This window comes from Desmodus rotundus, chromosome 7 (assembly GCF_022682495.2).
Source record: "Desmodus rotundus isolate HL8 chromosome 7, HLdesRot8A.1, whole genome shotgun sequence".
In the NCBI taxonomy this organism is placed as follows: domain Eukaryota; kingdom Metazoa; phylum Chordata; class Mammalia; order Chiroptera; family Phyllostomidae; genus Desmodus; species Desmodus rotundus.
This window is the reverse complement of record NC_071393.1, coordinates 135,857,592-135,880,348: the sequence shown is the minus strand read 5'-3', so window position 1 is coordinate 135,880,348 and position 22,757 is coordinate 135,857,592. Positions and strand designations below refer to the sequence as shown.

Here is a 22,757-nt window from a genome sequence, read left to right as displayed (position 1 = left end):
TTGGCTGACCGGAGGCACAGAGGGAGCAGACTGGCCTCTCTCCTCACAGCCTCGGTCCAAGGCCAGTGCCCAGGCCTCAGAGTTGAGAAGAGGCAGCCGCACTGATGGGCCAGCATCCCTCCCAGGAAACAGCATCAGCCTGATCGCTCTCCCCATCCAGACCTCCACGGGACGGAAAGGGGCGGGGCTCGGGGGCACTGCAGGTGGCTGGTGCTAAACACAAGGCTCCTCCAACCGGGCGTCCCCACTCGGTGCAGTTCTGGGGGATCTCTGCCCCCAGAACCCTAGGGCCCGGCCAGGGCGAGAAAGCACCCACCCTGTGCTAGGTGGGGTCGTGCTCCGACAGAGAGGGGGTGCAGAAAATTGTTTTGTTTCATATTTTATTACATCAATGGCTTGAAAATTTTTATTTAACTTCAGCAAATATTGGAAATAGAAAAATGAATTCTGCAGAATTTCACAAATAAATTTTCCAATCTCCACTAACAAATGGTATTATCCAATGGCTAAGCAATTATAATGCTATGAACATTCACCATAATGAATGTACTGAAATAGAAAACAGGCAAAAAGAGACATTAAAATATTACTTACACAGCATTATTACAACATCTTTTCTTTAAAATCCCAACGTGGATTTTATCACTTCAAAAGATATACAGCATTTCCATTATATTTGCAAACTTAACCTTATACATCTTTTAAAATCTTGAAAAAGTTTTAAGCAATCTAAAAAGCACTTAGCAAAGTTGATAAGTCTACACAATGGAACACTCTCCGCTCCAGGACAGACCTCAGTTTTCGAAGGTGACTGTAAACACTCGTGACCAGACGACATGCATAGACTGGGCCGGCTGTCCTCCGAACCGCCCGGATGCCGCGGCTGTGCCTCGCTCCGTGAGGGGCAGCGGCGGAGTCCCGGGGCGGCAGGGGCGCCTGCTCCGAGCATTGCACGAGGCCGCTCCCGTGCGCGGACTTCCTTGAGTCAGTGGAGGCAAAGTTTCACTTGACGGTAAAAGCTTGAACCCTGGGTCAGTGGATTTGGAAACGGGCTAGAAAGAGACAGCGAGGGTCCCGACTGGTGGGCTCCGCCTTCCCTGCGCTCACATGAGCAGGGGTCCAGTTAGTGTAATGCACTGCTCGGCTTGTTTTTGGTGCGCAGTTATACCAACAGAACATCGGATATCCAGAAAGACAACACTAGGGGCAGCTGAAACCTAAAGTGACCGTGAGCACACTGACGCTGGGGTGTGACACTTGAGGGAGCTTTATATACACAGAAAACAACTGCTCATTAGTCCACCACAGGCAAGTTGTGGGACAACCACTTTTCCATATTCATTTTTTGATTGGAGGTTTGCGACCATCGAAGGGTCTTACAGGCTAAAAACTGTCAAGAACCATTTCACGGAACTGGTGTCTTGGTCACGCACACACACCGAGCGCGCAGGGGTGTGTCGCACTGACCCCTGGCCCGACACCGCTCATCTATCAGCACAGCGCGGGCAGGGCCACTTTCTGGTTAGAAGAGCTACATTACGGAATTGATCACTGTTTCAAAACAGCCAACACAATATTCAAGTAACAAGGTATCTCGATGGATAAGTGAAAAAAATTTACCTAACGCTTTACACAGCTACATAAAATTAAATAAAACAAACTTTTAATGCATATGCAATACAATTTATATCTTTTAGGATTTCTAAACTAAAACTATCATTTGTTTCAATGGTACTGTATTTTGCACAATAACTTATACTTAGGAGAAATTTTCCACAAAAATATATATATAATTATGACATTCACATTGATAACTTTTAAGACGACAAAGCTTAACTTAAGTGAGCGTTGCACCCGAGGCAGCTGTCACCACCGACCCTGACGCATCCAAGCACGACCTGCTGATGCACCCAAGTCTTGGTATGTTTAGAAGGGTCTTCGCATAAATAAGACCAGATCGCTTTGCTTTTAAAGCAAAGTGATTTCTTGCATTTACAACACCATTGCAAAGACAGTGTAGCGAAACAATGGAGAACACAGTGCTATCTTATGCGTGAGACCGCAGCGAAGGCAGTCAGGCAAAGATGACTACCCTTCCTCCTCCTGGCAAAGGAAAACACGCCCCCCTTCCTGGGAGAGAGAGCGCCCAAGCAGCTGCTGTGCCGGTGAGAAGACCAGCACAGTGAGTCTGCGGGACCAAAGAGCGCTCAGTGCCAGGAAGCAAGGGAGGGGTGGTGCGGAGCAGACAGGCCTGGCACCACGGCGAGCCCACCACGCTGCAGAAGGACCAGCACCAAGCTTTCTAGCACTGCCAGAAGGGATCAATTCTTAAGGAAAACAGCCTGGGTGTGAAGAGAGGAACAGACCTACTGGCTGAGCGAGAGCCCCTGCAGGGAACGGCCTACTGCTTCTACGAAGAGGAAAGAGGCCATGAGGAGGAGGAAGGAGTGGCTAAGGCTTCTTCTGTTCATGCCTAGTGCCCCCTAAAGCGCTGTGCAAAAGCAGGCCCTCTCCTCCCGGTGTGCTCCCGCCATCTGCGACAACACTGCAGGCTCACACCGCAAAGGAAAGCAAATGCTCGGTGCTTCCTAGTGTTCTTCTGTCCCCGTCCACGCAGGACCCGTGAGCTGTGACTGCTCTTCACCTGCTCTTGCCTGACTCCCAGACACCCAACGCAGGGACAAGATGATGCCAGTTGGGTAAGTCCCATTTTCCTCCCCGCTTCTGAATGACCTTTTTCTAGATTCCTAAAAAAATATGTCCAATTCCAAAAAATCTATGATTTTAGCCAACCCTCTTCCTAAAGTCGGCTGACTTTAAAAAAAAAAAAAAAAAAGGCAAGGTGCTTGAGAGTCAAAACACATCAAATTTTAATTGCATATTTTAAGTTCTTAAGAATTCTGTTTATGCCGCCTTAAAGCATCTGCATCTTTTTTCTTTTTGGTATTGAAAGCAGGAAAAATATTTAAATGATGCAAAAATAAAACAAAAAGCGACCTTCAGCCTGCTTAGTGCAGGGTGAGCTGACTGTGGGCGGGGAATGGGCAACATCAGATCCCAGTGGCCAGTCCAACCCTCCCAACCCTCGGCAGGCCCACGGTCTGCTGAGAGAAGAGAAGTGATTCTGGAAGTCTCAGGGTATGGACGAAACGTTTCACTTGTTCCCAGTCCAACCAAAGGCGGCGCATGCCACGCTGCAGACTGTCTGTCCCTTTCCATCCTGCACTCACTAGAACCGACGAAGTGCTCGCTTCTCTGGCTTGGACTGTACTGTGGAGAGAGAGGGCGGTGTTTGTGGTCACATCAGTACACGAAGGACCAAAGGGTATGTGGAGTGACGTGTGAAAGGCCAGGCATGCAAGAGGACAGGGGACAATGTGCACTTTTATAAAACCCTCACCAGCTAGTCTGCTACCCTCTGTCAGGTGAGCCTGACATTCCAAGTCTGCACTGTCAGACCCTGCAGCGAGTGCCCCCGCCCCCGATCTCAGCGACGTTGTCTTTGGCAAGCAGTGAACAGTAAAGAAGAAACGAGACACTGAAACAGAACCAGGACGGATAATGTGATTGCCCAAAGGAGAAGGCACCAATTCCAAATGTACAAGCACCAGGTGCAGTGGTACGGACCAAATCTCTTGGAGTTGGGTGGTGGAGGTGGGGAATCGGGAAACAAGAGGGAGGCACCCACCCAGGGGCTGCAGTGCTGAGAGCTGAAGGCAGAAATTGTTGAGGTCCACGTTCCTTTTTAGCTACGTGTCCAAAGAGAGCTGCTGCGCATCAGCTTTCTACCAACTGGGAAGGGAGAGGGAGAGATTTCAGCAAACTAGATTTATAAACCATAATTATACCCTACTGTCAGGGAAACGAGAGGTGAATCAGGGTGTTTGGCACAATAAAGGTTACAATGCAGTCTGCCAATATACTGTGATTTCCAAAAAAGCATGATCTCACTTAGGTGGATGCCTCAGAAAAGAACAAGAGAAACTTTCTAGAAGGCCAGCAGGGCCACAGTCACTCTGGAAATGACTTTATGCAGAGAGTAGAAACCGTAGGCCGTGCAGGAACGGCGTCGTGTCTTTCGAATCTGCTGCCTGTTCTGGAGCTGCTGATGGGAAGAGCTGCCGTTGGTGGCCTCTGGCGCTCCGCCCAGGGGGCGGCCCCAGACTCAGGAGCGTGCAGGCCAGCGACCCCCCCACCCCCTGCACGTATGCAGACTGAGAGATGCATGGAGCTCTCCGGGAAGTGGCGCCAATATGGAGGAACGAGCAAAGAATTAAGGCAGATGTAGCAGAGGACTGGAAGTGTATGCCTTTTTTGGTAATAGCTGCTTGTCCACAGAGATGTGATGCAGATGGCTAGGTGATGTCTTGTAATACCTGATATCCTGGGTAACACAGTTGTCCATACCAAGTGCTGGAAGCTACCAGTTTCTCAGGAGGCAGATGCGTATCTGACGTCAAGAACAGATGCAGCCTGAAGAAAGAAGAAAAAAAGAATCAAAGAGCAGGAAACGATACAATTCTGGTGTTCTGTAAGAGGGAGGGGGTGGGCCTGCCCCTGGCAGGCAAACACAGGGCACAGCAAACAGACGGCTCTAAGGACGGGCGGAGAAGATGGCTGCGTGGGGACAGAGCGTGGCTTCTACACCCAGATGTCCTGGGCTCAGACCCTGGCTTTGCCACTGTCCAGCTGGGTATACTTGCCCGAGTTATTCTTTTTGAACTCCACTTTCCTCTTCTGCAGAATGTACAAATAATGGTGTCTACTACACAGGAATAAATAAAACCCCCTAAAAGAGCAGTTGGCACATCCCTGGCCAATAGTCATGCTCAGGGATGTCGGCACCGGCTGGAAGGGCTGCCATGCAACTACCCCAGCCAACAAACAGCCCCTGGTTCGGCCGGGACACACGGGTACTAAGATCCCTGAGATCGCAGGATCCTCTTTAAAAGCTTCCCAGGCATCTCTTAATTTCCTACCCTCATTTTCAAACCCAAATCCCAGACCCAAACCTAAAGGTTACTAGTGTCTCAGGCTCAAGCCATTGGGCTTTGTGCTCCTGCAAGCGAAGCCAGCTCACAGACACTGCACGGAGTCACACCAGGGCTCCTCCTCAGCGATGCACGGAATCAGCCCCTAGTGGCAGCTAGTCTTCTCTCCGAGCGGTCAGCTTCAGCTGTGCTCCATGCCCTTTCTGACTGTCCCCCCACAACCCCATCCCCCATCCTTGGCTACCTCAGAGAACTCTGGATCTCAGAAGCTGAGACCCCGTGGCCTCCCTCCCTTCTCAGCCTTGAAGGAAAAGAGCAGGTCTTGTGTCCTTTGTCTGCAAGGAAGATGAGATGCCTGGGAACTTCTCCACTCTCGTTTATACAACTAGCCTGTGGTAAAATGGTTTGGAGTCTTCACAGAACCTGTCAGGGATGTTTCGTGAGGACTCCCTGGACCAGGCCGTCTGGCTCCCCGATGTTCTCCCCCGCTGTCTGTGTGGCACAAACAGAATCTGAGGGCACGGGGCAGGCAAGGCCCTGCATGCAGCTCTCAGCTGCCAGACTCCCCGTAATAAACAAGAGTGCGGAATCACAAGGACACCACGCTCTGCACAGTGACAGAACAGAGAGTCAGCCGGCATTCTTGCAACTGCGGTCAGGGCACAGAAAAGCAGCCGGCCTCACAGTTGATCTCCTCCTGCAAACAGAGATCAGAAAAGCAGAATGGTGGTGTGGAAGGGCTAGTGCTGTAAGCAGGAAAAGAAACGGACTACAAAAGGGAAACCAGGTGTGTGAAGACTGTTTTTTAAAACCTGTTAATTGAAGAGAGAGAGAGAGAAGCATTAACCTGTGTTCCCGAGCTGTGCACTCAGTGGTCGGTTCTCGTGCACGCCCGCAGACCCCGCGTGTCGGGACGATGCTCCCAGCAGCTGAGCCACCCAGCCAGGACTGCGTGTGCGTATGTGTTTTAAATGGTGAGAAAAGCAAGCGGCTTCACAGGAAACACAGAGACTATGCACAGACAGCACCACTCTTCCCGAGGAGCGGACACACGGAAGATCAGCCACCAAAGCGAAGCGCAGTCCTGCTGCTGCGTGGGCCGACCCCAGGGATGGAGGGGAGAGTCGTGTGGGCTGGTGGTGGGGCATCAGTGTGGGAAGCGGGCCGAGCGGACCAGCACTAAGGGTGGACCTTCCAGACTACTTGTGAATGAACGAGTAGCGAGGACCTTCCAGACTACCCGGTCTCGGTCTGCCCATGGATGAACCAGGAGTGAGGAAAGACGAAAAGTGCGAGCACAAGGCTGACACCCGGACTGCCATCCTGACCGCGCCGCGCCGCGCCGCATCGGTGCTGTCTGCAGAGGGGAGGGGGCTGGCGCCAAGTCCTTCCTGCTCCCGGGGCTGATGACAGAGAGCTCTTTCTCCTGCAGGTTTCTGGTGCTCTGCCCATGGGCACCTCATCGTTTTAATGCTTCCTAAACAGAGCCCAGGACTTCAGGATGTTCGTTTGCTGCTACAGGGGCAGTCAGCCCAGGGACAAAACCACTGCCCAAGCCCAGGACGCTCATGTTCTGCTGCTGTGCTCCTGTGCCCCAGGGTTACAGGCTGGCCCTCTCACAGGGGCCACCCGGGGCGACCACTCACACTGGCGTTGCTATAGATGTATACTTATCACAGAGGTTTTGTTCTGGTAGGAGGCTGTAAGGCTTCTGATTCTAACACAATTGGTATGTCTCAGCACTCTCTGGCCCCCAGGCACCCCCACGCTCAGGCCGGCAGGGCCTCCGAGCTGCCTGCACAGCCAGGCTCTCTGAGGAGCACTCAGACCGGAGAACGGGGCACTTTGGTCATTCCCACATGGTTGCTGGAAGGCTCAGATGGGAAAGTGACTTTCCTTATAAAGCTAAATTAAGCCTCAAGTTGCCGTGTCAGTGAACAAAGTCAAACATAAGCTGACTGGCAACGGACTCTTCTCTGTGCCCACCCCCACTCTCCTCTCCTGTGGGAGTGAGGGGCAGATATGCAGCAGGGCAGGCCAGGCGACATGTGAGGAAATGGCAACCACCCTGTCACAGGAGGCAGAGAGGTGACAGATGGAGACCTGCAGCCTCAATAAGCTTCCCGCCTGATCTCCGCTGACTGGCTGACGGAATCAGCACCACCATCCTGGAAGTTCCGGCCAACTATGTCACCTAGAACTGTCGCCATCAACCTGTAAGTTCTAAACAGCACCAATAGCTGGAAGATGTGGGCAGCAGAGATGAGCCAGGAGCCCCCCGCTGGCTCGCTGTGCAGACACACAAGTAAGTTTGTTGACCTCACTGTGAGATGACCACACATTTTACGTGACTAGCTTTGCCAATGCTCCGCAAGGCACTTCCCACTTACTGTCTTGCGGCAGAGCTCTTACTGCACGTAAAGAAACATTGGTAGCATACACATTCTGTGGCTGGAGGAAACCGGACGAAATTGGGAGTGTGTCCAGGGATTCGAACGGGAGCCATGCACACATGACAAACAATTAAATGAGCTTAACACACATATTTACAGGCAGAAGTCAAGTTACTGATGGAGCGAAAACCTGAAAACATTGCCACCGCTGAACAAGCTCATCAGTGAGGAAACTGCAAGGACAGGGAGCGCAAGCCTGGCAGAGAGGAGACCACGCTGCTTCGCCTACCTCGTCGTCCTCTTCAGAAATCTTGATGGGGTTATCTGGACTCTTGACAGGTTTCTGGTTGCTGGGCCCGTTGGTCTCTTCCTTCCCATGTTCTGCCTCCCATTCTTGTAAAACTTCATCTATGTTGAAGCGACGTCGATAATTTACAAAAAAGTTTTTCACTTGTACCACTGATTTGTTCCCAATCACATCTGAGATGGCCTGAAAATCACGGCCATACTTCCTGATGGCTAGGGACATAAGAAAGCATTTTTCAATACAAGAGAAAACCAATGAAAAGCACGCGCAGCCGAGACTGACTCATACCCAGGTAAGCAAACATACACGCTTTTAAGGGCAGGCACCACCTTAGTGCGTCAGACCCACGGGAAAAGAGGCAGTCTAGGTACATGCCGTAGATGACCGATGGAGGGCCAGGGTGGCCCTGTCATCTGGAAATCTGTACCTTATCATCAGATGTCACGTGAAAACCAAAGTCACCCAGCAATTACTCTATGGTTGTGGGCATTTTGCATTTGTCTTTTCAGGGTCCCCAGGACTAGAACACCCCCCAAATCCAACATTCTATCTGCTTGTTGGGGTTTTGTACTTCCTGACTATTTAACACCCAACTCAATGCATGGCTGTTAAAATGAATTACTCACACCTTTACAACTGACATGCTAATTTTCACAACTTGTGAGGCCCAGGAAGGGAAAAAGTCAAGCCCAGGGATAACGCCAGAATGTGGCTAAAATGCTGTCCGCTGTAAGAACGCAATCCCCCCAGAATCTGTTCTGGCTGGGAGCTGCATGCTGTGCGTAGGGTGAACACTTGTCTCTAAAGGCTCTTAGGAGGACCTCCCCATACCTTGTACGGCGAGAAGCTGCTCCTCTGTGGTCCAGCGCGCGTTACTTTTCTGAATGACCTGTATGTCCAAATGAGTCATGTTAGCACGTCACACGTCCTTATTAGAGCTAATGAGTCTTCTCATATCAGAATTTTAACATCAACTAGGTTTATAACATTCTGTCCATACTTTTCTTTCCAATAGGTGTATACTGGATATTACATGGATATTATACTCTTAAACACATAAAACTGGGCTATGACTTCTGAGATGATGTTAACATAATCATACCTCTGGGAGTCGATATGGTTCTATTCCACCATCAAGTTTTTCTTTGAGAGCACTGTTTGTCTGTTTAATATTCTGAATCTAAAAGAGAAAATATTTTTATTTTACATGAAACCGTAGCCCTGGCTGGTGTGGCTCAGTGGACTGAGTGCCAGCCTGCAAACCAAAGGGTTGCTGGTTCGATTCCTGGTCAGGACACACGCCTGGGTTGTGGGCCAGGTCTCCAGTAGGGGGCGTGCGAGAGGCAACCACACATTGATGTTTCTCTCCCTGTCTTTCTCCATCCTTTCCTGGCTAAAAATGAAATAAAAAAAATCTTTTAAAAAAATAAAGTTGTCAAAAAAAATAAAAATGAAGCACTTTGAGGTACAGCACGGTGGGCCAGTCCGCAGGGCAGCGGGCGGCATCCTCCTATGAGCGCCAGAGTGGGGCCTCCTTGCTCTGTGCTCCTCCGTGTGCTCTGTGCTGTGCAACCCCAGGAGGAAGTGGCAGGAAAGTGATCTGACCTCAGGGAAGAATCTGAGGCAAGAGTCAGTGGCACTGGAGAGAAATCGGACGTTCTTGCTGGCTCCCTAAGTACCGATGGATTATGGCAGGAAAAGCGTAGGGAGTTACTGAGATTGACAAGTCCGTGCTGACCGACAGCTTTGAAAAGAGAGGATGGTCCAGGTGACAGAAAGCGAGGGCTGGAACTTTTACTGGATGGGTGTGCAGACCGTCCGAAACATCTTCAGTGTTGAAACTGGCCATTGGTTCTCGTGATCAAATGGTCAACTTTTCCGAACCAGTCTGAACTGACCTGGAAGGATCTGAGGGTGGAGGATATTGAGAGGTATTGGGAAGAGCTGGAGAAAGAAAGGTGGCTTCTGGCAGAAGAGGGTGTAATTGGAAAATACCTCTATCTATCACCTGTCCCTATTGCCTCCAGGCCACTGCCAACTGCAGCCTGTTCTCAGAGGAGTTCAGAAAAAGTCCTTCCAGTCCCAAGATCATGAAACCTTGTGGCAAAGCCCAGGGTAAGGGTATCTTTCTGATCCACAAGGTCTCGCAAATCAAAGAGTGGTCCTGGGACAGCCAAATATCTCTGTGTATATATATCCCAATCCACTAAGGACGCCTGCACGATCTCTCTCTGTATCAATACCTACTACTAATTTCCAGGAGGATGTTCGACCTGTGCTTGTAAGTCCTGGTGTCTCCATACCACCTGCTGTGCCGACACGTATAAGCTTGGATTTTGCTGCCGCTGCACAGCAAAGTACATCCCCGGCTCCCGCGAGCTAGACAGCAGGTTTGCTCACTGACCCACACTGCCGTTCAGGAGCGCTGGGGACCACATCCACATCTGCAGGGCACGGGGCCTGTGAACAACCTGCGGTGGTACCTGCAGAGCGCCCAAGGCAAGGAGGTGCTAGCAAGCTGCTGGACGAGATCCAATGGACCACCGTGGGGTCACCAAGGCCATGGTACCGGGGATGAACAGGGACAAGCGTGGTTGGAGCACTGCGGCTCTGACATCACCACAGATGACAGGCTGAAGCCCTGGCTGAATGCAGTTAACACGTCCCCACCTCTCACCTCCACACCACCAACAATCACATCCTTAAGTATAACCTGATCAACGACACCCTCAACAGCACATCCCCAGTGGCGAAATTCCAGGCTCTAAATGGAACACGTGACCCCATAGAAAGTTTGTGGAAATGGTGAAATCCCACATGACAGAGAGGTGGTGCAGGGTGACAAGGGCTGACCTAGAGCTGGAAAGTCCTTCTGGCCAGTTGATAGGGCCCAAAGGCGGCTGGTTGAGAGACTCAGGGAGAACCATCCTCACTGAAGACCTATTTTGAAATTTCCTTTTTCTAGAGCTTTCTTCCTTTCCTGAGCCCTGGAAATAAATACAGGCACTTCTTTGGAAGGTTAAAGCAATGAAAAACTTTTATAAAGGTATAAAAAGAAAACAACTAAATAAACTAAAGGAAATAAAAACACCAAAACCAAAAATGTTCCCGACCTACATGGTGCCCAGAATTTGAGGTCCCTACTGTCTCCTTTAAGAGCATCTAACTGGAGTCTGTAGTTGACCTGCTTAGAACAGCTAGCAAGGGACGACCTAGAAGGAAGGGATGGTGGCAAAGAGGCTCTGTGTGCACAGCCCTCCCCCGTACCATGTCAGTGATCTCCCACACAGAACACAGACCCCGCACACAGAGCCGAGCTGAGCAACCGAGAGGCGGAGCAGGTGGGAGAGGCCCAGCTGCCCAGCAGGACCGCAAGGTGCGGCGCCCGAGCCCAGCACTGCTGTGGGGCACCACATTGGCCATACAGCGTAGATGCCCACGTGCGTCATGGGAGAAAAAGCAAGCAGTGTGTCTGTTCTCCACAAGCCTAATTCTGATCAACTGTAATTTCATTTTCTCACAAATTATCTTTCCCACACACCTGCTGTGAGTCACTGTACCTAACTGTTCACGACCCTTCCCTGGTCCACAGACAGACACGAACATGACAAACCACGGCTGCTCCTAAATTCTGCACAGACTCCTGGACAAGCAGGGCCGCCGTTTTCCTCAGCTCTCAGGAGCAGGGTATCTCTGTGCCAAGCACCAGGCGAACTCGATCCCTAGCACTTTTCATTTTTGAATGAACACGTATACTGTCTCCCTAAAACCAATAAAAAAGCATGAAATCAAACAAATGGTTGTAAGGCAAAACACCCACAGATTCTGAACTAAAAGTCAGCTCTAACCTCACCAACCTCCACCTCTGTTTCTGATGCATTTTCCCCGGTAAAAATACCCAGTGTTTACTATGTAAGAATAAGGGTAGTTGCCAGCCTAATACTAATTGGAAAGAAAGCCAGAGTGGCAACAGCCAGAAAAGAAACAGGATACAAAAGTAATCAGTATTTAGAGGATAAAAAAAAAAAAGCAGTCACCCGTAGACCTGCCGGTTGAACGCGACCATCTTTTTTCCACCTTGCTGTACGCTCAGGGAGACTCCTCTAATGTCAGGGAGACTCCTCTAATGTCGGACCATTCCATCCTGCACTCAGAAAGACGGAGCGCCTCAGGCTCCCCTGGCCGGATCACCTAACGTTCCCAGCCCCTCTCACCAGTCCACGCAGCCTTATGCGAAGCTCTGGCACGCAGAAAGTCTAGGAGTTTCTGGTAAAGCAGCAAGGGCAGATGGGGCGGTCGGCCTCCATCTCCTGGTCTCATGGCCCTGAACGCAGAATGAGGGCTACGAAACGGTTTCTGCAGCTTCCAGCATAACAGATGCGACAAGCAAGAGGAAAGGCCAAAAAAGTGAGGGTGCAGAGTAGAAACAAAGAATCAGGGACCCTGGGAGCACCATTGGACAGATGAACTAATGCCAGCACTACTGACAGTGGGACTTCTAGCTATTTGACAAAAAGAAATCCTTATTTGTTTAAGCTGTTATTACTCAGGTTTTCTGTCATTTTCAGATGAACAGCCCCTGATCTACAACCAAACGTGGGGCCTCCAGAACAAAACGTCACTGTGTCACTGACTGTCACTTTTGAGTCCAGAGTGCATCTGGCAGGAGCCCTAAAAGGTTGTGGGAAATAAACAACCTGTCTCCTTTATCCACTGTCAGACTCTAAGCCTTCTCTCTTCAACAATGCAAACTTTAAGTAAGTAATGCAAACTTTTAACTTCAAATAAAAAACGCCTGCTCTTGACCCTGGCTCTGAAAACCAAAGAATCTCTTCTTATCTATCACCCGACACAGTAACAGCTCTGAGGGGGAAGGGTCTCTTTTTCTCTCTCGAACCTCAAGCAGCAAGCCTCAGGAGCGCATGCAGCAGAGGGCAATGAGTCCCCTCGCAGAGGAAGACGAGAACGCCCCAAGAGCTCGCAGCCCTAAGCAGAGCGAGCTCTCCTAGTGCCAACACAGCTCCAGATGCTCCCACAGCAGCCCTCACTCGCCCTGGGAGAGCAGGTGGGCCAGGATTAACCCCCTGATTTGAAAGGAGGCCAGGGAAGATTAAGTGATTTTCCTAAGATTAGAAGGCAGCTGTGCCAGCAGCCAGGACCAGGAGCCAATGCTCTGGTTCCGCGTGGCTGGCATGCCTGGTCCAGGTCTGTGTTGTCTCCCTGCACCCGGGACAGACGGGTGGGCCCCGACCCACTCTTTTCATCTCTGAAATGACAGCTGGCCTCCTATTTAACCTTCCAAGGGAAGCATCAAGATTAACAAGTCAAAGCAGCAACAACTAAACGTAACCATCAGTCCACAATTTGCCTTGAATTCCAGAGGGAGGGAGGGAGAGAGAGGAGACACGTAAAAGGACAATACTAGGCTACTCAGCAGAATTTTTGTTTTCAAGGTACTATGCAAAATTAAGAGTAAAACAAGCCATTTTTCATACCAGCCACAAATAAGCAGAAACGAATTAATTTAAAAAACAACATCCTTACAAGAACATCAAAAAAGTACCAAATATCCAGCGCTAACTCTAACAAAGGATATACATACAAGATCTCTGTTTAGAAAACAACAAAACAAAGATATTAAATAGCTCTGTAAGTGGGGGGATATATCATTTCATGGATCAGAAGACATTAATTCTCTATTTTGAGGTATAAATTCAATACAATCCCAATCAAAATTCTAGCAGAATTATTTTTCTGGAAACTGAGAAAGTGATTCTAAATTTTATATGGAATGACAAAGGGCCACGAATAGCCAAGACAATTGTGAAGGACTTACTGTATGAGATAGATGTATAATGTTCCTGTATTAGTACACGCTGGTGAAGAATTTGTCCATATGCGGACAAAGAGACCTAGGGAAACGACAAGAAATCCCAAACCTGACCATACGCATGGACAGTGGATTGAAAACAAAGGCCCCACTTAACTAGATATCCATATAAAAAAACAATCGAACAAATAATGACCCCACATGGAACACCAGACACAGAAACACACTTCCAGGGAGACTGAAAATAAAAACGTAAAAGGCAGAACAACATTAGGATCACATGGCAGAGTATCTTCATGACCTGAAGGAACGTTCTTAACGGAATACAAGGGGCACTAACCGTAGCCCTGGCTGGTGTGGCTCAGGGGACTGAGCGCCGGCCTGCGAACCAAGGGGTCAACGGTTTGATTTCCAATCAGGGCACATGCCTGGGTTTCGGACCAGGCCCCAGCAGGGGGTACACACATTGATGTTTCTCTTTCTCTCTTTCTCCCTCCCTTCCCTCTCTCTAAAAAGGAATAAAGTGTTTTTAAAAAATTTGAAGAAAAAAGCACTTACCATTAAAGACAAGAATAAGAAACTGGACTACCTTAAAATTAAAATTTTCTGTTCACCAAAAGATACCATTAACAGAGTGAAAAGATAAGCCTCAAAATGGGAAATGGGATGCTGTGTCCCCCCTTCTCCAGGGGTCATTTCTCATGCTTGGGGACACTTCTGTAATCATAGCTGAAGGGGGGAGGGCGCTAATAGCATCTAGTGGGTAAAAGCCAGAAATGCTGGTGAAGATCTCACAACGCACAGGACTACTCCTCGCAAAGAATTATGAGAACCTGACACAGTGCAACTGAACTGAGCTGGCCTGACGACACTCTGGACAACTGGGGGGCACTGCTCTCGAATGCGGGACATAGGCACACTCCTAATCCTGCAACTCCACTCTTGGGTACAGGCCCAACAAGGACGCACACACAGCGCACCACAAGTCACATGAACGTGCTCGTATCAGTATTTCTGTAATGGCCAAAACTGGGGAAGGACCCGAATGTGCATTTGGTAGGACATGTACACAGCAGTGAGGAAGAACAGGAACCGGGGCTCTATACTCCATGGATGGAGCTCACATGCTGAATGGAATCTAGACGTGAGAAAGACCGCATCATGTCCCTGTTATGTGACCTCCCCAAACAGACACCAGTAACCCGTGGTTGGATGAGCTGGAACAGCGGCCACCGGCTGGAGAAGGCAGAAGAGCCAGAAAGCGGAGCAGCTGCAGAGGGGCTGCTCCGGGGGCGACTGACTAGAGGGCGCGGCGGTGGGGCGTGCCCACCATGGGAAGAGCAGTGAGCGTGCACACGCACCATTTACAGAGACACACTGATGACACCAACTTCAAAGTGAATTTAAGGAAAATCCATGGCCAGTGCCTAAGACCTTCAGTCCATTTGCTTAGAAACAAAACGCCCCTGTGAGATCTGTGGACAGACAACAAAAACACCTCCCAAGGACAAGTTGGCTTTGCCAGGATGAGCTGTGGGTACCTGTCGCTTGATTGAGACCAGTTCCATGTCCAGCTGTCTCAGCACCGTGGTGGCAGCAGTGGCATTGGCAGACACGGCCTCCACGTCTTCTTGAGAGAGGAACATTCCTTTCGGGGGTTTCCTTTTTGCTCTGTTTTTAGCTTGAGTACTATGTTTTTCTTTCTTGATCTGAGGGACTGCCTCAGTAGGGGGCACCTGCATGATGTATGTATTTTGACAAATGAGATGCTAAAAGAATTAAAATGGCCAATGAACAGTAATAAGCACTATTTCCTTAACATGGCTGCACACAATCTAAGACACATACCAGGCTACATCTTAAATGCCGTCTACAAATTCTAACAGGTGGTTCACAGACGAAAACATCGACTATTGAGTTTTGGCTAACACTCAGCAGTGGGCTTCATTCCCTTCTGGCACAGACATACCCTGACTCTGTGACTCCCCGCCTGTGACAGAGGCCACTCTCAGCTCCCAGCAATAACATAGGAAGGAAAAAATCTGCACTCTTCTGCTGAGCTGTATATACATATACATGAGTGAGGAGCTGTTTTATCCTAACAGTCTCTAGTGATACAGCTGGACATATAAACACAGAAGAAAGAAAAACAATTCAGCACATGGACAAAGATTCATTTAAATTCTTCACATCTTTACAGGAGTTTAAAAAATATATAAATTCAGTACGACACTATGTATGCTGTCATTTTCAATGTATGACTACTGGCTAATTTCTACAGGTGCTTCCTCTGAATCTACAACCTCCAGAAATGAATGCAGTGAAGTCTTGGCAAGGACAGGGTAACATTCTACTGGTAACCATTTTAAGAACAAGTTAGGGAACTGTTGATAATCTCATCTTGTTAAGAGTGTTAACGAGTATCAGCAAATGCTGATAAGGCTGAAAGTGCACTCAGGCTCTCTGCTTCCTGTTTGAAAGACTGAGGTAAAAAGCCACGAACAGCAAGTCCTGCCCCAGCGCAGGTGAAGGGACCAGACCCAGTGCCACAGGAGGGAAGCGGGCCAGGAACAGAGCGCCAGAATGGCAGGCTGTCTTCAGTCCAGACCACCTGCGGGCGATGCGCCGGGTGAAGGAATGGCTCAGAGTGTAAACAAACGATAGTTCAACCATTTTTCTTCAATCAGAAGTTGATGGGGGAAAGTAATGGCGGGAAAACGGAGACAACTGAACTTGAACAACAATTTAAAAAAAAAAGAAGGCAGTTGGAAGAGTAGGGGGGAAAAACAAAAAAGAAATTGAGCTACACAAGTAAGAATTATGGAAACTAATATAAAACAAACTCTTTTCTCTCATTTAAAACATTCCATTGAAGGAGCTAATAGGCAAAAAAAAAAAACCCAAAACAATAAAAAACTATTAAAAAAACCCATAAATCGAAAAAAAAAGAACCTAAAAGACAATGAATCAAATCAAAGCTTACTAAAACTTGCAAGTATAATTTGGTTTCCAAAACAGTCTTATTTTTTTTTAGTATTGGTTGAATATTTTGGATTCTTTTTTAAATTACTTTATTGTTGTTCAATTACAGTTGTCTGCATTTCCTACCAAAACAATCTTAATTCAGCCAACCCTTCAAATAATCTTGGTATTTGGACTTCCTTACAAATCACTGGTGAAAGTGCCACAAGGAAAGAATGACTAGGTTCTCACTGGTGATACATTCTGTACCAAAAGAAGCCTTCAAAATGTATCTAGAATGCTCTGACCCAATACCAACTTCCAGAAACTAATTCTAGTGGAAAAAAGTAAATGTGCAAATACTTAGTTATGAGATCAGCATTTCAGCATTGTTCATAATAGCAAAAAGCAGGGGCAGAAGATTGTAAAAACCCACAGAAGATTAATTCACTCAATTATGAAAGATTTGTATGATGGAATAACATACACCTGTGTATGCAAATGTATTTGACATCAAATATGTTCAAGGTAGAGTAAATTTGAAAGGTTATAAAATTTTATATGTATATTAAGATCCCATTTTATATTTATTCAAAAAATAGGTATTCTAAAAACATTTATTCTAAAAAATAAGCATTTATTCAGAATTACGGACACAGACATATTTTTCACAGAGGATGTGGCCTGGTAAGAGTCACCACGATGCTCACGGTGGCCGTGTGTGTAAATGGTTTCATTTTCTCCTTTTTGGTTAGCTGTACTTTGTACTTGGGTCTATAAAAAACATGTAATATTGATGTAATTTAAAGTTCAGGTATGCCTACACCATTTGGTGTTCCCATGCTTAAAGGAGCTGTTCTCATACTTTGGATCCTTTTGAGACAGAGAGCCCCCTGAGATTTTACTAAAACTATAGGCTCTGTCCTCAGAAAACCTCTGACATGACCACACAGAGAAGTCATCTCCACAATGGGCGCCGACACTCCAGCCTGGCTGAGGAGCCGTGGGGGCAGTCCGGGCCCAGGGCAGGTAGTGCTGAGCTGTGGGATTTCCGACCTGAGCCCCAGAACACTGGGTCTCCTCGGAGGGCCCTTGGGGTCTCACATAGGTTTTATTCACTTTTATGAATGGACACAATAATGCAAGACTGCAACCCCCATTTCAAAAGGCTAAGATCATCCCAACTCCCCACATTTCTCTGTGGGTAGTTTACAAAAGTCACCCGCAACTGTAAGGATTCACAGGTCCCCTGAATCCAGACACTAAAACCCTCCGGCACCCTTGGATGACCTGTGTAGTTGTTTCTGAGTGAGGAGAGGGTTTGCACTGCGTCCCTGCTAGCCCTGTGGTGTCACCTGCTGAGCCAGAGTGTGTAAAACCCTAGGCCAGCAACAGCTTGGAAGGAACCACAAGGCTGAGAGGAGGAGCCACGCTCAGGCCTAAGCCTCACAACTGTCACTCCCTAACCGCCTGAGCTGGCGGCTCAGGGAAGATGACAGCGAGGACCCTGCCCCAGACAGACCATCTCTCTTCCCTGCAATTTTCCCTTTAAGACTTCCCAGGACCTCCGCAACATAAAAAAGATCCAGTCAGAAACAAAGGAGACACTAACTGAAATAAAGACCAATTTATAGGGAAACAACAGTAGAGTGTTGTTTCTTGGGTGAAGCCAAGAATCAAACCAATGATTTGGAACATAAAGAAGCAAAAAACAACCAGTCAGAACAAGAAGAAGAAAAAAATAACCCCCAAAATGAGGATAATGTCATGGCTGGTATGGCTTAATGGCTTGAGTGCCTTCCTTCAAACCGAAGGGTCACTGGTTCAATTCCCAGTCAGGGCACATACCTGGGTTGCAGTCCAGGTTCCCAGGAGGGCATGTGAGAGGCAACCACATGTTGATGTTTCTCTCCCTCTCCTTCTCCCTCCCTTCCCCTCTCTCTAAAAAGAGGTAAATAAAATCTTAAAAAACAAACCAAAAAAAAACACAAAAAAATGAGAAGTCACATAAACAGCCTCTGAGACAACTTCAAGATGTCCAACATTTGTCTCATAAGGGTGCCAGAAGAAGAGGAAAAAACAAGAAATTGGAAATCTATTTGAAAAAATAGTGAAAGAAAAAACTTCCCTAGTTTTTAGTGAAGGAAATAGATATGCAAGTCCAGGAAGCACAGAGTCCCAAACAAGATGGACCCAAAGAGGACCACATGAAGACACATCATAACTAAAATGCCAAAGGTTAATGATAAAGAGAGAATCTTAAAAGCAGCAAGAGTAAAGAAGTTAGTTACCTCCAGGGGAATTCCCCTAAGACTGTCAGCTGATTTCTCAAAAGAAACTTTGTAGGCAAGAAGGGATTGGCAAGAAATATTCAAAGTAAGGAAAAGCAGGGACCTACAGCCAAGATTGCTCTACCCAGCAAAGCTATCATGTAGAACTGAAGTGCAGATAAAGAGCTTCCCAGACAAGGTAAAACTAAAGGAGTTCATCGTCACCAAACCATTATTATATGAAATGTTCAAGGGACTTAAGAAAAAGAAGATCAAAACTATGAATGATAAAATGGCAAAAATATGTATCTATCAACAACTGAATCTAAAAAACAAACTAAGCAAACAAGAACAGAGACAGAATCATGGATACGGAGAGCGTTTTGATGGATGCCAGATGGGGGGGTATGGGGCAATGAGGTAAGAGATGGGGGGTTAAGAAGTAAAAACAGGTAGGTAGAGAACAGCCGTGGGGATGTAAAGTACAGCATAGGGAATGGAGTGGCCAAAGAACTATACGCATGATCCATGGACATGAACAATGGTGGGGGGACTGCCTGAGGGAGTGGAGGCTACTGGGGGAGGGGGGCAAAGGGGGAAAATGAGGACAACTCTTAACAGCATAATCAATAAAATATAATTAAAAAAAAAAGACTTCCTTTACTCAGGTTTCTTGCCAAACACAATTCTAAGTTCTATGAAGCCAAGTTATTCTTGTTTAAAATGTCATACTATGATGCCTTGCATGATTAGCACTTAATACATTAAGTAGAGTAAGAAGAATGATGTTTTGCTGATGAACTAGTAATAACACTTATCTGCCTAAAGAGAGACAAATACCTCCTTTCTGCTCTCCTTATTCTGATCAATCTCAAGGTCCATGGGGTTATTTCCGTTTGCTTCTTCTAGTTCGTCCTCGCTGAAAGATAAGAAAAAGTTACCAAAGATTACTTTGTACTAATTTTAATATATAAATATAAGCAATACATTGATTTAATGACATGTTTAATATAAAATTATTGTTTTCAGACTGTTGAGATAAAACATTTTTACAATTCGAGTAAAATACCAATTCCATAGTTCTTTCAGTGTAAATGATTAAGATCAATGATTAAAATAGGTTTCTACTTCCCAGAGTAGGTCTACAGACACACCTGAGACACTGTCCGAGAATCAAGTCCCCTGCACTGGGCACAAGTTCCCTGCAAGCAAGATGCCCCATCTGCCCCCTCGTGACCACCCACGTCTGGGCAGGGCAAAGGCCTGTGGGGGCAGGGACAACTGGTATTTTAAACTGAGTTTATCTCAAAAAGGACACTCACGTTGACATGGCCGTTCTGCTTATGTCCTTCCAGGTAGCATTTTTAATTAAAGAAAAAAAGACACCGACTCTGTGGCAGGTGAGAAGGTCACTAAAAACGAGAGCGCGGGCCCTGCAACCTGTCCAGCCGGCCCACAGCAGAGGCTGGCGGAGCTGCGGTGCGAGTACTCCCTTCCAGTGTCCACATTCTGCCTGGGCTTAGGAGTCCATCCCGATGACCGTGCCTACTGCTCCATGCTTCTCCGCGCCCCCACCCTCCCCTCCCCGGCCCAAGGTGGTCCAAGTTCTGGCGGAAGAGAGTGTCCAAGAAAGAAAGAGCCCAGCGTTTCGGGAACTCAGCCCCAGCCCTGCCGTGACTCCCCCACGCAGGCACCCTCCTCTCGGTGCGGGAGGGGCAGAGACCAGTTGGGCTGTCGCATCACACTCAGCGCAACAGATCCCAGTCCACTTTTGTATTTACTTCTGGTTTCAGCAGAGTAGACGGCATCTGTTTGCAGCAGTAAATCTAACTCACACAGTACATGAGGCCTGACGTACAGCGAAAATAAAAAATTGTCGTCGTAAGTTGCTGCAACACTAAAAACAAATTCATTTAGTAGGTTCGCCAGGTTTCTTTGGTTATTAAGAGTACCGATGCGTAGACAGACCCACCGGCACGTAGGCTGAAGACCAAAAACCATGCAGCTGTGCGCAGGCGCAAGCTTTCACAGACTCTGCCGGCTGCGAAGAGCTCGGGCGGCGCTCTCGTTCCCTACTTGGGCCAAGGGATCAGAGTTCTCCAAACGGGATCCTCCACTCTCAGTCTGTTCCACGTGTTATTCATAAAACAGTCTTCTGAGATGGGGCCAAATTGTTACCAATTATAAAAATACTGTATTATAGAAAGTGTGGAAAACTGTGATTTTTAATAGCCACCTACATTACACCGACTGAACACAAAAGCCACACGTGGTGCGCCTGCCTCTGACTGCACGCGGCTTCCACTTTGGAGCGGAGCGCCAGGCGGGGAGGAGCGCACTGAACGGAGCCTGGCCTGTGAGTGTGCGCAGAGCCCGCCCCAGCCATCCCCACAATGCAGTGCTCAGTACAGACGGCTGAGGACATGATGACCAAGACATGTCCTTTCGCTAGGCCACAGAAGGCTAGCGCAAACCACGGACCTACGACATGTTTCTCACTCACTCAAGCACGCACAATCGGACGCTCAGAAAGGGAAGAAGGAAACCTGAACTGTACTGGCATCTTGAACACCAAACATGAAAACATGTCGAATGAATCTGGACAAGCATACCAAGTACATTTCAACCTAGGAAACAAGATCCCTTTTATTTGAAGAAGACACCCTTAAAAGGCATGAAAGAACCTGTGGGAAAGTCCATGCATTCAAAACGGGAGCTTACTGACCGCAGGAAGAGTGGTGAGAAAAAGCATGCGTGGGACCCAACCCCGCTGCACTCACACGGCTCATTGACAGCAAGTGAAGGACATTCATGTGAATTTGGCTCAAGCAGGTAAGGCACTGAGAGAAATCCCATCCCTGCTTTTCCTTGTTGTGCGCCCACCATCTCACAGAACTCTAGTGACTGTGGATGTCCCTGAGAAGGGGCACCGCACCCCCAGGTACCACTGACCTTTCTTCCCGCTCGCGCTTCTGTTTGCGAGCATGGCGGTCCATCACGCTGGTCTTAGTCCTTGTCTTCTTCCAGGAGTAGTAAAATTTCACCAGACTTGCTATTGATTTATCAGGAAGCTAAACAAAAAAATGTGTTGCTTTAGATTTAAAGCTAGCCGTTCAGAATCAGACGTGTTTAGATACACATAATTACGATCACTCTCACGTATTCAGAAACATCCTAAGTCACAGCCCTTCTCCAATAAGGAAAAAAATTTATGAAAGAACCCTCATAAATTTACATCTTCAAATTACTAGGTGAGACTGTAAGTGAAACTCAGCCCATGAAAGAGTGTAAAGCCAGGTTAAAATGAGTCAGGGTTTGCACACAGCTCAAGTTTCTAATATAACTTTTGGATTATCTTTAAAAATTCCATTTTAGCACTAATGCAACTGTCAAAAGCTTTTGCAGTAGGGGCCCATCAAACAGCATTCCGGAATGTGAGAAACAGGCAGACCTCTTCTGGGCAGACGGGGCCCCACCTCATCAGATATACACCCAAGACCCTCTCCCTAAGCTAATCTACTGGAGGGTCCCTTCGAGAGAGACAGGGTGGGGGTGGGGTTCCCGCCACCCAGCAGGGAAGTGCCAGGAAGTGCTGCAAGTAGTACCAACAGCAAGCTCCAGCAGCAAGCCGTGCGCCAATTTTTCTAAAGGGAGTTGTCCTAAAAACAGGGGTGCTCATGCCTGTGGGAGACAGCCCTGTCTCTCGGGGGTATGGCAGAGGAAGGGGGTGGAGGGCGGGAATCAATGGCCTCATCTACTTACCATTTGTTGGATTCTATGAAAAGTCTTCCCATGAAAACTAAAGGCTTGCTCAAACAAGACTTTATCCTCCACAGTCCACTCATCTGGGAAGGGGGTAAAGTTGGGCAAATCAGCCAATGATTTTTCAATATTATGCTTATGCCAAAAGAGCATCCCAAGAGCCTAGAAAAATAGTATCAGTGAAATTTTAGACCGAAGATGTGAATGAAACATTAAAATGGAAATGAGGTCGGCAAAAGGAGA

At 47.8% G+C, this 22,757-nt stretch overlaps 1 protein-coding gene across 1 annotated transcript in view; it reads right to left on the bottom strand.

Moving 5' to 3' along the window:
- Positions 1-363: 363 nt before the first annotated feature.
- The window catches only part of RCOR1 (REST corepressor 1), a 104,464-nt gene continuing 82,070 nt past the window's right edge, over positions 364-22,757 (bottom strand). The window contains exons 5-12 of the mRNA XM_053928083.2: positions 22,515-22,676; positions 21,705-21,823; positions 19,593-19,671; positions 15,063-15,257; positions 8,794-8,871; positions 8,523-8,580; positions 7,674-7,903; positions 364-4,473 (exon numbers count right to left, since the gene is read on the bottom strand). Of these exons, the coding sequence (XP_053784058.1) occupies positions 4,432-4,473; positions 7,674-7,903; positions 8,523-8,580; positions 8,794-8,871; positions 15,063-15,257; positions 19,593-19,671; positions 21,705-21,823; positions 22,515-22,676 (963 nt within the window). The 3' untranslated portion in view covers positions 364-4,431. The remainder of the gene's footprint in view (positions 4,474-7,673; positions 7,904-8,522; positions 8,581-8,793; positions 8,872-15,062; positions 15,258-19,592; positions 19,672-21,704; positions 21,824-22,514; positions 22,677-22,757) is intronic.